The sequence below is a fragment of the Lycium barbarum genome, chromosome 1 (assembly GCF_019175385.1).
Source record: "Lycium barbarum isolate Lr01 chromosome 1, ASM1917538v2, whole genome shotgun sequence".
NCBI lineage: Eukaryota > Viridiplantae > Streptophyta > Magnoliopsida > Solanales > Solanaceae > Lycium > Lycium barbarum.
In genome coordinates, this window is record NC_083337.1 from 23,217,085 (window position 1) to 23,231,155 (window position 14,071).

Consider the following 14,071-nt stretch of genomic DNA (forward strand, 5'->3'; position numbering starts at 1 on the left):
ATATGTTAGTAAAAGACGAATGAAATTAGCTGAAAAGGAAGAGAATAAACCAAAATTCATAGGTAGAACAAAAATAATTAGAAGATTACTCAATTATAAGATTACTCAATTATACTGCAGATGACATACCATAATGTAGTTATCATCTTGACATCCATTGTAATATGTATACCATGTACTACCACACCAGGGCACTAAAAATAACAGGAAAAGACATCAACTATTAGAAAATCATTCGTTCTTACCTGATATAAATAACGTAAAATTAGTTTTGGAATAGTTAAAAGTTAAGCTTGATTATGTAAAGACTCTATTCTACAACCCAAATGGCACGAATGAAACTTTTAATGACCCATTATTTTGATTAAATTGTTGCAACTTTAATGACCCTTTTAATTGCTAATTCAGTTATTGTAACCATCCGGCCATTTCATTAGTTGAATTGTAGCAAAGTTACAATCTTTTTGTTGGACATGAAAAGTATATATTGACATTATGCAAATATTATTAAGAGTAGAATTGAAGAGGTGTGAGTTATGAGTAGTTACACCTTGTAAAAACATTAAATACACAAATAAGAAAATACTTAAAATATTATATATTGTCATTTTATAATTAGAAGAAGGCCAAAAAAAAGAAGAAAAAACAAAGACAAATAAGAATGGTGGTCATAGAGAGGTGTCACATCAGTTTGTCTATGCCTAACTTTATATTATATATAGATTAGGGTATTTGATGTTATCGCTACTTTTCCTACGGCATCATCATTTAAGGTATGATCATCCCAGTATGCCTAGATCCTCGAGGCGAGGCCACATGCTCATTCTTTGCCTGAATCTCTCCAGTAGCTGGATCAATTTCCTGAGCAAATGTGTTGTTCAACATCTCATTTTTAATGGCTTTGGTTTTGATCTCCAGTGCTTGCCATATGCCAAAGTTTTCAGTTGATTTCACAAATTTAGAAGTGATTAGTGAAGTAATAAACGTGACAAAGCAATACCACCATCATCCTTAGCCCTTCGGTGGGCGCCAAACTATTTATCCTCAAAAGGTACAGTTGAATTTGTTTAAAGGATACATGGATTTATTTGTATTAATTAATAATGATAATAATGAAAATGATAAAGAGTAAATAACAAATGAAATCAAATGAATAAAAGCCAATAATGTAATAAAATTAGCATGGATAGCCTGAGCTCGGAGGAATCTCTCAATGAGGATGTCTTCAGAACGGCTTCGAGCCTTGAAGAACAAGATGTGAACCGAAGCTAAAATAAGAGACAAAGTGTATATTTTGGTGATTGCGTAAAGTGTAAATTGTTAAGCTAGAATTGGATGCCCTCTAACACTGAGGTTAAGCTCCTTCTATAAATATGAATTCAGGAGCCAAAGGTCGTGAATTGCTCAATCATAATGCATATTAATGGACAATAAATGGTCTTTAATTGAAAAGGCATAACTCTTGGCTGCATATCCGGACCGGATGTGTAAAGTTTGATTCTCATAACTGTTACGTATTAATTCATTCAGGCTCTTTGCTTCGGTTATGCGTAGAATACCTTTCTCCGGTCCATCGACTTAACTGCATCCATAGCCGACCTAACTTGCCACTCGTCAGCGCCGGATAAGCCTGTCAAGTGGGTCGGGCCGGCCCAAACCTGGCCCGATAAACCCGGCCTACCACCGGCCCGGTCCAAACCCACTAAGAGGTGTAAGGGGCCGGGCTAGGTGGGATTTACTAGGGGGCTTGGCCGGACAAGGTGGACAGCTCCCTAGCCCGACCCACCAGTAGCCCTGGTGATGGCCTATATTAGCTTGCGATAGTTTTATATAAAAGTAAAATTCCATTAGCATGTCATATATACTGTGGATACGTAGATTATATCAAATATAATACTCCCTCCATTTCAATTTACATGAACTTATTTCTTTATTAGTCCGTGCTAAAAAGAATGACCCCTTTCTATATTTGGAAACAATTTACCTTTATGCAATGATTTATAGCCACACATAATATATGTGACTCATTTAACACCACAAGTTTGAAAGTCTTCTCTTCTTTCTTAACCTTTGTGTCCAGTCAAATAGACATATCAACATCTACATAAATAATTTAAAATAAAACTTAAAACTTAAATTGATAACATTGCAAATTCAAAACATACAAACTTGAACGGCAAAATTACAAATCAAAAGTTCAAAACATACAAATTAAACGGCTAACATCGATGGGCAAATTTAAAGATGAGATAAACTTCAAAGTTCAATTTCGTGCCTTTTCACAAGTGCCTACGCAACAAACCGATACCCCCCCCCCTCCAACACCCACCTCCCCAACCCCAAATAGGTTAATACCCAGCGCTCTAGACTTGTGGAGATATATGTCACCACAATGTTGACATTTAACTTTTTCCTCGTTTACTCACTCAAAATGCATCTACACTACAACAAATTCGATTATCATGGACAAATAATTTCGTCACTTATAAGTCATATTTCGTCACCAAAAATCTTGTGTGACGAAAAAAATTTCGTCAATCATTCGTGCCTAAAAGTGGGTCGCTAAAAGTATACAAAGACAACTTAATGTTTCGTCGCTAAATAAAGTTTATTAACTACGAAATCCTCCTTTCGTCCCCAAATGCATAGTATTTGTGACGAACATATTTGTCATAAAACGGATAGATTTTCGTAGTTGATAGTGTGTTTTTGTCACTAAAGAGGCTATTAACACTGACGAAACTACCTTGTCACTAACTATGTAGTTTGTTCAGTGACGATATCAATTGTCTCAAAAGATATATGTATTTTGTAGTTAAAATAATGTAATTTCGTCACTAAAGACTACCTTTTATATACAAAATATGTTTCGTCCCTAAATGTATAGATATTAGCGACAGATTTATTGTTATAAAAAAAGTTTACAATTTTGTAGTTAAATCTATCATCTCGTCACTAATAGTATTGCTTTTGCTGACAAAATAAATTGTCACTGTAAATTGTCATGATTAGTGACAATTACAATTGTCATAACATAAAGCATTAATTCGTATCCAATAAGGAGGAGGATACTAGGACAAATATATTTTTGTCGCTAAATGTAGTCAACTTATGACGAACTAATTTGTTTCATGACGAAAATATATTTGTCTAGAAAAATTTAGTTTAGTCGTCGCCAAAAATTAATCCTTTAATGACAAAATATTTGTCACTAATTATAGACATTCGATGTCGTTTAATTATTTTGTAGATATTAATTTTTAAAATAGAATTGCATAAATTGAAAATAAAATAATAAAACATACCAGATAATAATACAATTCACCCATGATCATACAATTAAGAACAACTAAAATTGTACTGAGATCACATCTCTTTACAAACTCCTAAACAAAAGTAAAATTGTCTAATAACAAGAAAATCCAACTGAAATATACTAAATATTACTCCTAAACTAAGACAGACAATGCAGTTTCTTCCAAAGTATCAATCCAACTGAAATATACGAAATATTACTCCTAAAATAAGACAGATAGTGCAAGTTGTTTCCAAAATACTAATAATGTGGTGACACTCAGCTTGCAATCAGTCTTGATTCAATTCCCACATTTAATACCTGCGGAAAAGAGAGAAAAGAAAATTAAGATTAGCTTTAAAGTGCAGCAGTTGAAGAATTCAAATCCCAAATCCAAAGCTAAATAGAGTTCATCATCAAAAGGGTTTATCAATTTAGAACAATATCGTGCTACAATACTATAAATAAGATGATATCCAGAATGCTTTGTAAGCAGACTGAGATGCCAATATAAAAACCAGAAAAGAGAAGTCCATTATACCAAAATTGATATAGAAATCGTTGATGTATATTTGAATGACGCCAGGAATATACAGTGACCAACCATGCATGAGCCAGTTACATAAAAGCATTTGTTTATAAATTGATGTGTTACTCAAACTGCCAGGACTGCATACTAAGTCGCGGCCAGCAACCCAAAAATTTAAAAAGAAAAAAACTGGCAGCCAACAATAGTACCACAAATGACAAGAAATGAGAACTAGCTTGAACAAGAAACCACTAAGCATCCCAAACCAAAAGCACAGTCAAATAGAAAACATCTCTCTAAATGAAATAGAGACTGAATGAAACAAAACTCATGCTGATAAAATGGCCGTTAGATGGCTGCTAGAATTAACACATGGGATCAGACACGTAGGACTCTAATTGATATATATAACAAAAGAACTATAATAGAACTTGTCATGTAAAGTTGTGTTATTTCTAACCTTGATGGCGATGAGCTAACAAAATGTTGCATTTTTTAAAACATTTCTTGTTGGCGTGCTGCTAGAGTAACCAATTGAGAATTTAATGCTTGTATCTGGGACTGCTGGGTTTCTATCTGGGACTGCTGGGTTTCTATCTTGGACTGCTGGGTCTCTACCACAATTTCAGCTGCATTTAATCGTGTCTGTAAATCATTTTGGGCACTAGCAGCTTCCTCTTTCGTCTTTCTAAGGGAATCTTCTAATTCTGCCGTTCTTCTTTGTGTGCCTCTTGTAGTATCAGGTTTCGGACCATAACCGAGACCTTTAATGTACCCCGATTTTGTACAAAGCGTAGTATCCATAATTTCATCAATAGTCATGCAAGGCTCTCCCGGCTCTCCCGAAGTATATATATCTTTCAAATCTTTCATATTGTTCTGCATAAGAATATTAATATTATTTAAATTAATTATAAATCTAGCAGAAAATACAACTATATTGCAGCGAAAACACGCTACCAAATAGCAACACAAGACACAAATTCTACCAGCGAACACAACAACATCTAGATTGGAAATCAGTTTTCTAGGAAACTATAACAAAATGAATATTCCCTGGTAAAATGGAATTCACCAAACTCGCTCGGGAATTGATTTGAGTAGCTGTTTATGTTGTAAAGTGGAATTTTCATTATTTTAAAGTCCAATCACAAGAAAAAGCTTATTATGAATTACTCAAGGCTAATCTCAATTTCTAAGTCAAAAAGAAAGAAAACACAACTTCTGAAGAATATTTACCCGAACAAATGCAATGGCTATGGTACTAAAATAATAATTTTCTTACATAGTTAGTCTCAGCCTCTAGAGATGACCATCCTTTTTCAGTAGAGTAGTGAGTACTCTTGTAGAACTCGATTCTGTCAGGCTCTACTCCGTTTTCAGCCTATAAAATAAAATATTAATATGATGTAGAACTAAAATATTGTTAGTAAGAAGAACAAAAATGGTATAACTTACAAGTTCAGCACGAGCAGGTACAAACGCTTTTAACCCCATAAAATGATTAATTTTAAGCTTAGCTTGATTGGCCCTGTTTATATCGCATCGTTTCTACAAAGAAAATATAAATATATGTAACTTAAATAACAAGGAGAATAACATGAATATAAATTACCTTATGCGTTGGATCAACCCACATGTCACAAAGCTTATTCCAATTTTCTCGGGTCAACTCTAGCACTTCAATTTTACGAGCTTCTTCCTCGGAACGTGCACTTTCAAATAGCTGTTTTAACTTGTAACACCATTGTCGGCTTCTATTTTTCAGAATATCCTCAACACTATCTTTCACGTAATGCTCGTCCAAATCAATTTCAAACTTCTCCTAAAAAACAGATATGTTATGAAGAAACACACAAACAATCAAAATCCCTTTTATATTAAAACAATAACTAATCATAACATTGGCTAATATACTAGTTAACTTCAAACTCAAGTATATAGACAAACTGGAAATTTGAAGCATGTTCATATCACTGATCCTACTTATCTAGGAAAGGATTTAGTACAATCTTGTTTCAAACCAGATCTAATACTACATACATCATACTTGTTGATAACTGGTTATTATTATATTGTCCTTGATCCAAACTGCGCTGAAAATGATAGGGGTTTACTAAGCACTATGATTACTACTACAAATTGCACTAATGAGATTTTAGTAATATATGTATATGTGGTGCAGCTTTATGTGGTATTTTTGTTCATATTACTTTGTAGATTCATAAAAAATATGAAGTGTGCAGAAACTCTTGCACTTTTGCTAGTTTTTTGTTCTGCAGGACTCTAAAATCTGCAAAGTGGTTGAAAGTGACTATTAAGCCATACTTTATCCATTTATTGGCTTTCTCTCAATGTGTGGTATTAGCACTAGGTGCTCAACCTACTGAGGGATCGCCAATTTATGGAAAGGGTAATGGTTTTCTTGAATGGCAATACTATGTAACTTGGTGCTGCTACAACAACTACAGTAACTACAGTGATACGCCAGGCATAGTAACAGAAGGCCATACTTAATCTATTTATTGGCTCTTTCTGAGTGTGTGGTGTTAGTACTATGTGCTTAACCTGCTGAGAGATTACCAAATTTAGGAAGAGTACTGGTTTTAGTGGTTTTGATACAGCTAAGGATGGTCAAGTGGTGCTATTATTAAGCAGAAAAAGCAAGGAATCACAAGAGCTGCTGTATACTCATGCAATATGGCTAAAGACTTGAAAGATCAAATATGAAAATACCATCAGAAATTTTACTCAGGAGAATTTCACAAGGCCTAGGAGGATTTGCAGCAACAACATCAGGGAAAAAACATTTGCAAGGTTATGCTAAGCTTGGAAAAACAACAAGAAATGGTGCAACAAAGGATCAAACTTGGGTCATCATTTGGAGGATAATGCAAGGCAAGCAGCTATGGAGAGGAGCAGAAATCAATATGCAACTGATTTTTTTCCACAAGGAAGGCTATGTATGCAGCAGTTTGTCACACACAGAGGCTATGCATGCACAGTTCCATATCAGCAGTGCAGTCAAGGCAAAAACTGCACTGTATAGAAGCAGTTTATGGCCATTTCTTGGCCAAAATTGTTTCAGTTACATAAGTGAACTTAATACTAGATTTCGATGGAGATAGATATCGCCGATGAGTTCATCAAATAAATAGATAAATGAGTAACAACAATACCCGAAAGAAGAGAACTCACTATAATCACTACCATGTAATAAAATTACAAGAGTATAGAATCCTTACGTGGCATCTAATTAGTGCTGCATCTTTGTCCTCTCTTGTGAGTTCCTTCCACTTGTTTGAAAGCGAAAGAAAATTTCTGGCAATTATCCCTAGTTCATTGGATAATTTTGCCGATTGAGTTGGCTTAGTTGGCCTCCCTTTACCAAATGGGATCTCAATTTTCATCTTGCTTCCCATAGTCTTCCTCATTCTTTCAAGACCTTTCCCTCTAGTCTTGCCACGACCATTCCTGGTCCTAGGGGAATCATCTGAAGGAAAAAAGTCAGTTCAAAGTACCACATATGAGTATCGCACAGGATGAAGAAATCAACAACTTAAAATTTTGCTTCATTTATTTTAACAGACAACCAAGTCAAGAAATTCATCGACAAAACAACAAGAATATAGGACAGCTAATCTGCTAATAGCATCTCCCTTGATCATTGAGATCATACCGGGTGATTATAAATTTCACAGATTACATAAAATGTCGTTGGATTCCAAAGGCGTAGATCATAACAACTATCCATTAAGGAAAAGGTTTAAATTGTGCATATTGACGAAGTAGGTACCTTTACATATCTGGTTTTTATACCATGATGAGCAAAGGAGAGCCAGTCAAGAATAAACCAAGTGTAACTAGCACTAGTTATCATGAAGAAACTATTACATATAATGTATGCCAACATTTTCAACTTCTTAGACTCACGTATGTAGCTTATATAGCATATTGACAAAGTAAAATCAATCGCAACTGCTCAGACAAAATATCCAATGGCTTGCATTTTAAGAAAATATGTAAGATAAAGGGTGATATCATTAAGCACTTCTTTTTAAAATTTTGAAATAACATCAGATAACTTTATGAGTTAAATCCGCAAAACATATCGGTTGATGATTGAATTACTGAAATAACAGTGAAGATCAACATAAGAATTATTTGAGAAATTCGGAAATGCAAGAAAGAGGTGAAAAAATTAAAGAACACAGAAGAAAGAGTACACTAAATAATTATTACAGATTTAGTACTTTCACTATTACAACCCCAATTCTAAGTATGTTAGCTCTAAAATTTTCTATATTCCACTTATAAAGAAGCTCCATTGTGTATCAAAAAGAATTTCACTATCCTGTCAAAATAATCGAAGGTAAACGAACCTCGTTTCTCAATTACCACTCCTAATTGATACCAGGTCGCCAAAGAATAATATACTGGGGTTGTTATATGCTGCAAATCTCTTCACCATGTGGATTCATGTACAGGGGAAGCTATTAACTGCTGATCGTTTGGTAAAAAAGGGCATGGATATAGACACAAAACGTTTTACCCGCTTAACAGTGTGCATCTAATACTTGGAGAAAGAAAAGTACATTAGCTTTATCTATTACCAAGTATCAAGGAAAATGAGTGCACAGTACATCAAGATTATGTCCAGTTTCACTTGATGCCAAAGGCAACAACTTCATTGGCATCTTGGAAACTGAACTCTTGATGAATATATATGGCAAGGTATAAAGGAATTAGGAAACGGGAAAGCTTCCATCATTTTTTTGCTATGAAAAATTCCCTGCACCTAACCATAAATGATTTGCACATACAAAAATACAAGGAGAAACAACCAAAAGAAACTTCAAAAAGCTACTTAACAAGGGATATGTTAACTGAGAATGGTAACTCTACAGGCAGATGTTACTTCAAGTTTTTAAACCTCACTCACTTTTTAAGCCTCACTAATAAAGACCGAGTGTGAAGACAAACAATAAAAGAGGTGATGACAAGCTTAATACTGAAATTTCTCTTCTTTGTGCAGAAAATACACAAAGTATGGATGGTTTAGTTGTAACAGGTTAGTTCCAACTTGGCACTACTGTTAATACAATAATTTTTGCTTATCAAAAGAAATAGTCATGGATGGTTTAGTTCAATTTCTAGTTGTTTTGAAGACAAAGGCAATTTTTTGGTCTCAAGGTATTCCTCATAGGTTTCCCCAACTATGCCACAACTGAAATTGTAAAGGAACAGTAAAAGAGCAACAAAAAGAAGCAAAAGATGTGAATTGCTTACATAGATGAGGATCATCCAACTCCAAAGGAACAAGGAGTTAAAAAAAACTCAGACAAAGTCTCAAGGAATAAATTCACAATTTCAAGCAATCTGATAATGTGATATTGCATGTTTTGTATTTAAGATGATTCATTTGAACCTTGTCGCGCTGTTATACATTTGAAACGATCATACATTGATATTGCACGTTTTATACTTGCACCTCCTAAAGATTGTCTAGTTTCCTCAATATGTACAAAAAATAGGACAAGGTTCAGATGATGCATCCAAACCTTTACTAGCAAACAGTAATTAGCATAGCAACATTTTTCGTTTTCATCCTAACCTCCTAATTCGGGTAGCGAAGTGTCCCATAAGCCATTAATTTGAACTAGTTCAAGGGGCAGCGCGTGGATTTGGTGTAAACTATCCTTTATAATCTTGTCAATTTCTCATCCCTTTAAAAATACAAACCTAGCCCCATACCTTCAACAAGAAAAGAAAATGGCCAATACAGCCACAATAGTATAGATACAATTTTGTATCTTCCTATTTAACACTCATCTCCCGCACTCCCATGCTACACATTTTTCTTCTGAATATCTACAAATGTTCCTCCTAGCTCAATAGAACAAAAATATCTTTATTATATGTTCGTCTCATGACATCTAGTAAAAGAAAGAAATCTTCCTATTTAACACTCATCTCCTGCACTCCCATGCTACATAATTTTCTTCTGAATATCTAAAATGTTCCTCCTAAAACAAAAATATCTTTATTATATCTTCATCTCATGATATCTAGTATCTAGTAAAAGAAAGAATGGCTTTGTAATGACAACTAGGTGATTAATGGAAAGTTAGTTACCAAAAAAAAATAGTCGAAGGTTCCAACAAAAAAGGAGGAATAGCATGACCATCTTGAAGGACGTTGCACAGGAACTGCCTATCGCTGGACAAAAACAGTACAAATGGACAGGAGTATAGAATACTGTGCAAGCATATCCTTAAAAGCATTGTATAGCTATAGATAGGAATCCTTGTAATACAGCTTAGTTTTCATTTTAATCTTGCCTTGAACTGGTTCCTAGAGTCACAAAGGACCAGTAGTGTAATTATGCTCAATTTGGTTGAATAAAATTTACACATTTGACCCAAAAAAAAAAAACTTGCTTATCATTCCAATCATTCGTGGTTGAATGATTTTCGCTAGAGTGAACTGAATCAACTTCATTTATCCTAGTACTTTGTTTGCCCAATATCACTCTCACCATCCTCAAATACTGAGCTAATGTCTATCTCTTTCTTTACTAGTTTAACATAAATGAAAGTTTCAAAGGTTAATGTTTTTATTCCAATTTGGCCAATAACTAAATAATTTAATTCTAACTAATATAATAAAACGTATTACCTGTATTAATAGCGGGAGTAAGGTTATTTGATTCATCCGGGGATTGAGTAGCTTGAATAGTTTCCCCTGTAAGTGTAGTTTGTTTGAAGATACGTCCTCCTGGTGCCATTGATTTGCAAAATTCTACAAAACACAATATCTAATTTTAGTATGTTTATAAGATGTAAACTGGATTAACAAATCAGTAGTTATATAAAAGCACCAAATCACTGATAACTAAAGGAAAATCCAGAAAGAACATAAATCATGAAGCTGGAAAGTCTCACGCACGTCATTTATTAAGAAGAGTTCAATGTCTTCTTGTTGTATTACTAATTGAATTTTTCAAGCATCACTAGCGTACTAAAGAATCAGTATAACATACCAAAGATATATTTATGCAGGAAATTTCCAAATGTGAAAGCACAAAAACTTTTTCATAAACTTATATAGGCTACAGTGTTAACAAGAGGCTGTGGTCTGATAAATATCGAGCCTCGTGAAGAAATACCCATTGGTTTCAACAAAATATTTAATTAACTTACAAAATATTCATCTCAAAAGATATCGGTTCGATTCATCCGGATTCAATTTGTCATTACTCATCCGAATTCTAATCATTTGACACAAACACATGCTTTAATACCATGTTTTCACAATCAATCCTTCCCTCGAAACCCGAGGGGAAAACGCTAATATGAACAAAACAGAGGAAAAATTATTTCAATAGATGCCTTGAATAATGTCATACTTCACTCGTTATGTGCCACACACCAACGGTAAATATACACACCGCACGAAACTGTAGTCTACACAGTAAAGTAGAGTCTTTCTGTTTCAAAAACTTATAGTAATTTATTTTCTCGAGCTTCTAGATTGATTATATGAGACAAATATAAATCAAGATGAATGGATGTTCAACAAATAATCAATGAACAAATCATTCAAGATATCATTGTCACAAATAACTATCAATTTAATCTTGTTTAAAGATAAAGGAGGAATGATACATACCTGGTCTTCTTGCTCAGGAGCAGAAATTCTGCTTCACTTTCCAATGTAACTTCTTCGTTTATTTTCTCATATATATGGTGGTTATCCTGAAATTCTTTTGGAGCCAAAATTGTGAAAAAATGTAAGCGCCAAAAAACGGTTTCTTTTTCCATGTTTCAGCTTTCTGTAATTCTCTTTGGTGGGAATTAGAAGGACAACGAGTTTGAAGGAAGTGGTGCCTCTGATTAACCCAAAAACTTAGGAAGTGGAGAAGTGCTCAAACCCAGCACTAGATATACGATTGTTAAGCTACATTTTAGGGTTTTGTTGTTATGACCTGATCCCCTTTCCCCTTTTTAATGTTATGTGTTGCTTGAAGATAGTGGGACTTCTTTTTATTATTTGATTAATAAATTATCTACTAAGCTTGCTTAATGGTATTTAACTAAAAAAAATATATGAAAAAGGAGATATACAGGGAGACAAATACTTTCATATCATATATTATATATAAAAATATTATCTAGAAGACCAATGAATATTGATGAAGAATTTGGAAAGGTTTAGAAGTTTGAAGCCACTAAATAAGTATAAATACAAATAAATAAAGAGACCAAAAAAGAAAAAGGCTCTTGCCATTAATAATATGACTGAGCATTTTAGCTATTATAAACATATTTAAGTTTTTGTATATTAATAACATTAATTATTTCATTATATTTTAAAAGGGGAGAGATGTTCATCAATATTTCCGTCTTTCAAGACCGAGCCGAGCTCAACTAAGCTTTGTCAAAGTATCACCGAGCTCAAGTTGAGCCGAGCCAAGCCCGAGTTTGCTCTTTGATGTTTTGTTCTACGTACTGCTACACCATTGAAAAAATTAAAATTATAATAAAGTGGTTGATTGAATTTCATTAATTATTGAATTCTAAAATTTAAAATTTTAATTACATTTCGCACTACCAATCACAAAGATATAAATGCTCTTCCGTTACTAATAACTCCTAATATTGGATTATTTCAGTTCTAATATATCTTTTCATATGTAAAAACTTAAAGGATGTACACCATTTAGGGTGTGTTCAGTATGGTTTTTCAATTTTCTCATGTTCGTTGGAAATATTTTTTAAAAAACAAGTTCTTTAAAAATGAGGAAAATGACTTTCCTAATGAAACTAGGGAAAGCAAGTCCACAAGTGACATTCCACCAACCACCACACTCGACCGAACCCCAACCACTCCATGCACACCACCCCCACCCACTACCCCTCTACCACCCCCAAGACCCCACCACCTCTTCACATTTTTTTTTTTCAAATAGACTTTTTTTTACACCATCCCCCCCCCCCCCTCAAAACCCCGGTTGTTTTACTTTTATAAAACATGAAAAATTTGTGTGTAAAATTGGTGTAGGGTGGGTGGTTGTGGGTAAGGATTTTTTTTTAAATTTTTAATGATTTTTTAAAAAAAAAGTAAAATAAAATATATGAAATAGAATTGGGAGGGGGTGAGTAGGGTGGTTGGGGGTAGCAGTGGTGTGGGTGAGGTGGGGTTGGGATGGGTGGTGGTATGGGGTAGGGGTGGGTGAAGATGGAGTGCGTTCAAGGGTGATGGTTGGGTGGTGAAGGGTGGGTGTGGGTGATAGGGGGTGGGGCTGGGGCTGGGGCTTGGGTAGGTATTTTTCGAAAAATATTTTCTACGAACTAACCGAACATGAGAAAATAAGTGAGAAATTCACTTATTTTTCACTATCCAACCGAACATGAGGAAATAAGTAGAAATTCACTTATTTTTCAAGAACAGATTTTCCAGGCAAACATTTTTCGTGGAAAATATTTTCATGTGTGCTCTGTATGGAAGAAAACATTTTTCAATTTTTCCATGTTCGTTTGATCAAAAACTTTTGGAAATCATTTTTTTAAGGAAAACAAGTTTCTTATAAAAGGGGAAAATGACTTTCCTAATCGAAGTACGAAAAATAAGTTCACAAGTGACATTTCACCAACCACCCTACCACCACCAACACACCCCAATCACTCTTACTGTTATATCCCGTATTTTATACGTTCGGATATTTCAAGGTAGTCGTGACAAAGTTAAGGGAATGACCATCTTCCAAAATTATTTTAATGTACAAGTTGGTTATGAATATTATTGTATGGCAATATTGAGAAAGGTTAAGGGTAAAAAGGGAAATTCGCAAATGGTTCATGGTAATATTGTAAAAGGCTAGGGGCAAAATAGTAATCTTACAAAAGTTCAAGAAAAGTCTTGAAAGGGCCAAAGCTTGCATGGGAAGACAAAAGGGGCATCTTTATTAATTTTCAAAAAAGAAAAAGGGAAGAAAACTCTAGAAAATGGAGAAGAGGGGTTAATTATAAATAATAATAAAAATACATGGACTAAATTTTATATAAGAAGACAATTAGTCTTCTTTGGCCATTTTAGGAAAATTCAAGAAAAAGAAGGAAATTTCTAGAAAAATTTAGAAAAAGGGCATGTGCCCCTCACATGAGTGTAAGAATTATATATGTATATATATGTGGGAGAAGTCATCATTTTATTCAAGAGAAAGAAAGAACAAAAAAAAAAAAAAA

The 14,071-nt window shown here is 34.0% G+C and overlaps 1 protein-coding gene across 2 annotated transcripts; it reads right to left on the reverse strand.

Annotated features, from left to right (window-relative positions):
- Positions 1-3,277: 3,277 nt before the first annotated feature.
- LOC132634430 (uncharacterized) lies at positions 3,278-11,847 on the reverse strand. 2 transcript variants are annotated; one of them, XR_009580286.1, is made up of 7 exons: positions 11,496-11,847; positions 10,503-10,625; positions 7,070-7,317; positions 5,283-5,649; positions 5,110-5,208; positions 4,285-4,703; positions 3,281-3,616 (listed from the first exon to the last, which is right to left on the reverse strand). XR_009580286.1 is itself a non-coding variant. In XM_060350668.1 (6 exons), the coding sequence occupies exons 3-5, from the start codon at positions 5,319-5,321 to the stop codon at positions 4,320-4,322; spliced, it is 522 nt and encodes a 173-aa protein (XP_060206651.1). In that variant the 5' UTR covers positions 5,322-5,649; positions 10,503-10,625; positions 11,496-11,847; the 3' UTR covers positions 3,278-3,616; positions 4,285-4,319. The 2 variants fall into 2 exon arrangements, 1 of the variants encoding a protein (XP_060206651.1); XM_060350668.1 differs by lacking the exon at positions 7,070-7,317 and having other exon boundaries at positions 3,278-3,616.
- Positions 11,848-14,071: the final 2,224 nt, after the last annotated feature.

Coding starts and splice junctions, on each gene's coding strand:
- LOC132634430 (XM_060350668.1), bottom strand. CDS start 5,321: ATGGGGTTAAAAGCGTTTGTACCTGCTCGTGCTGAACTT. Junction 5,209..5,282: donor TACCTGCTCGTGCTGAACTT/GTAAGTTATACC, acceptor TTTATTTTATAG/GCTGAAAACGGAGTAGAGCC. Junction 4,704..5,109: donor TAGAGGCTGAGACTAACTAT/GTAAGAAAATTA, acceptor ATTCTTATGCAG/AACAATATGAAAGATTTGAA.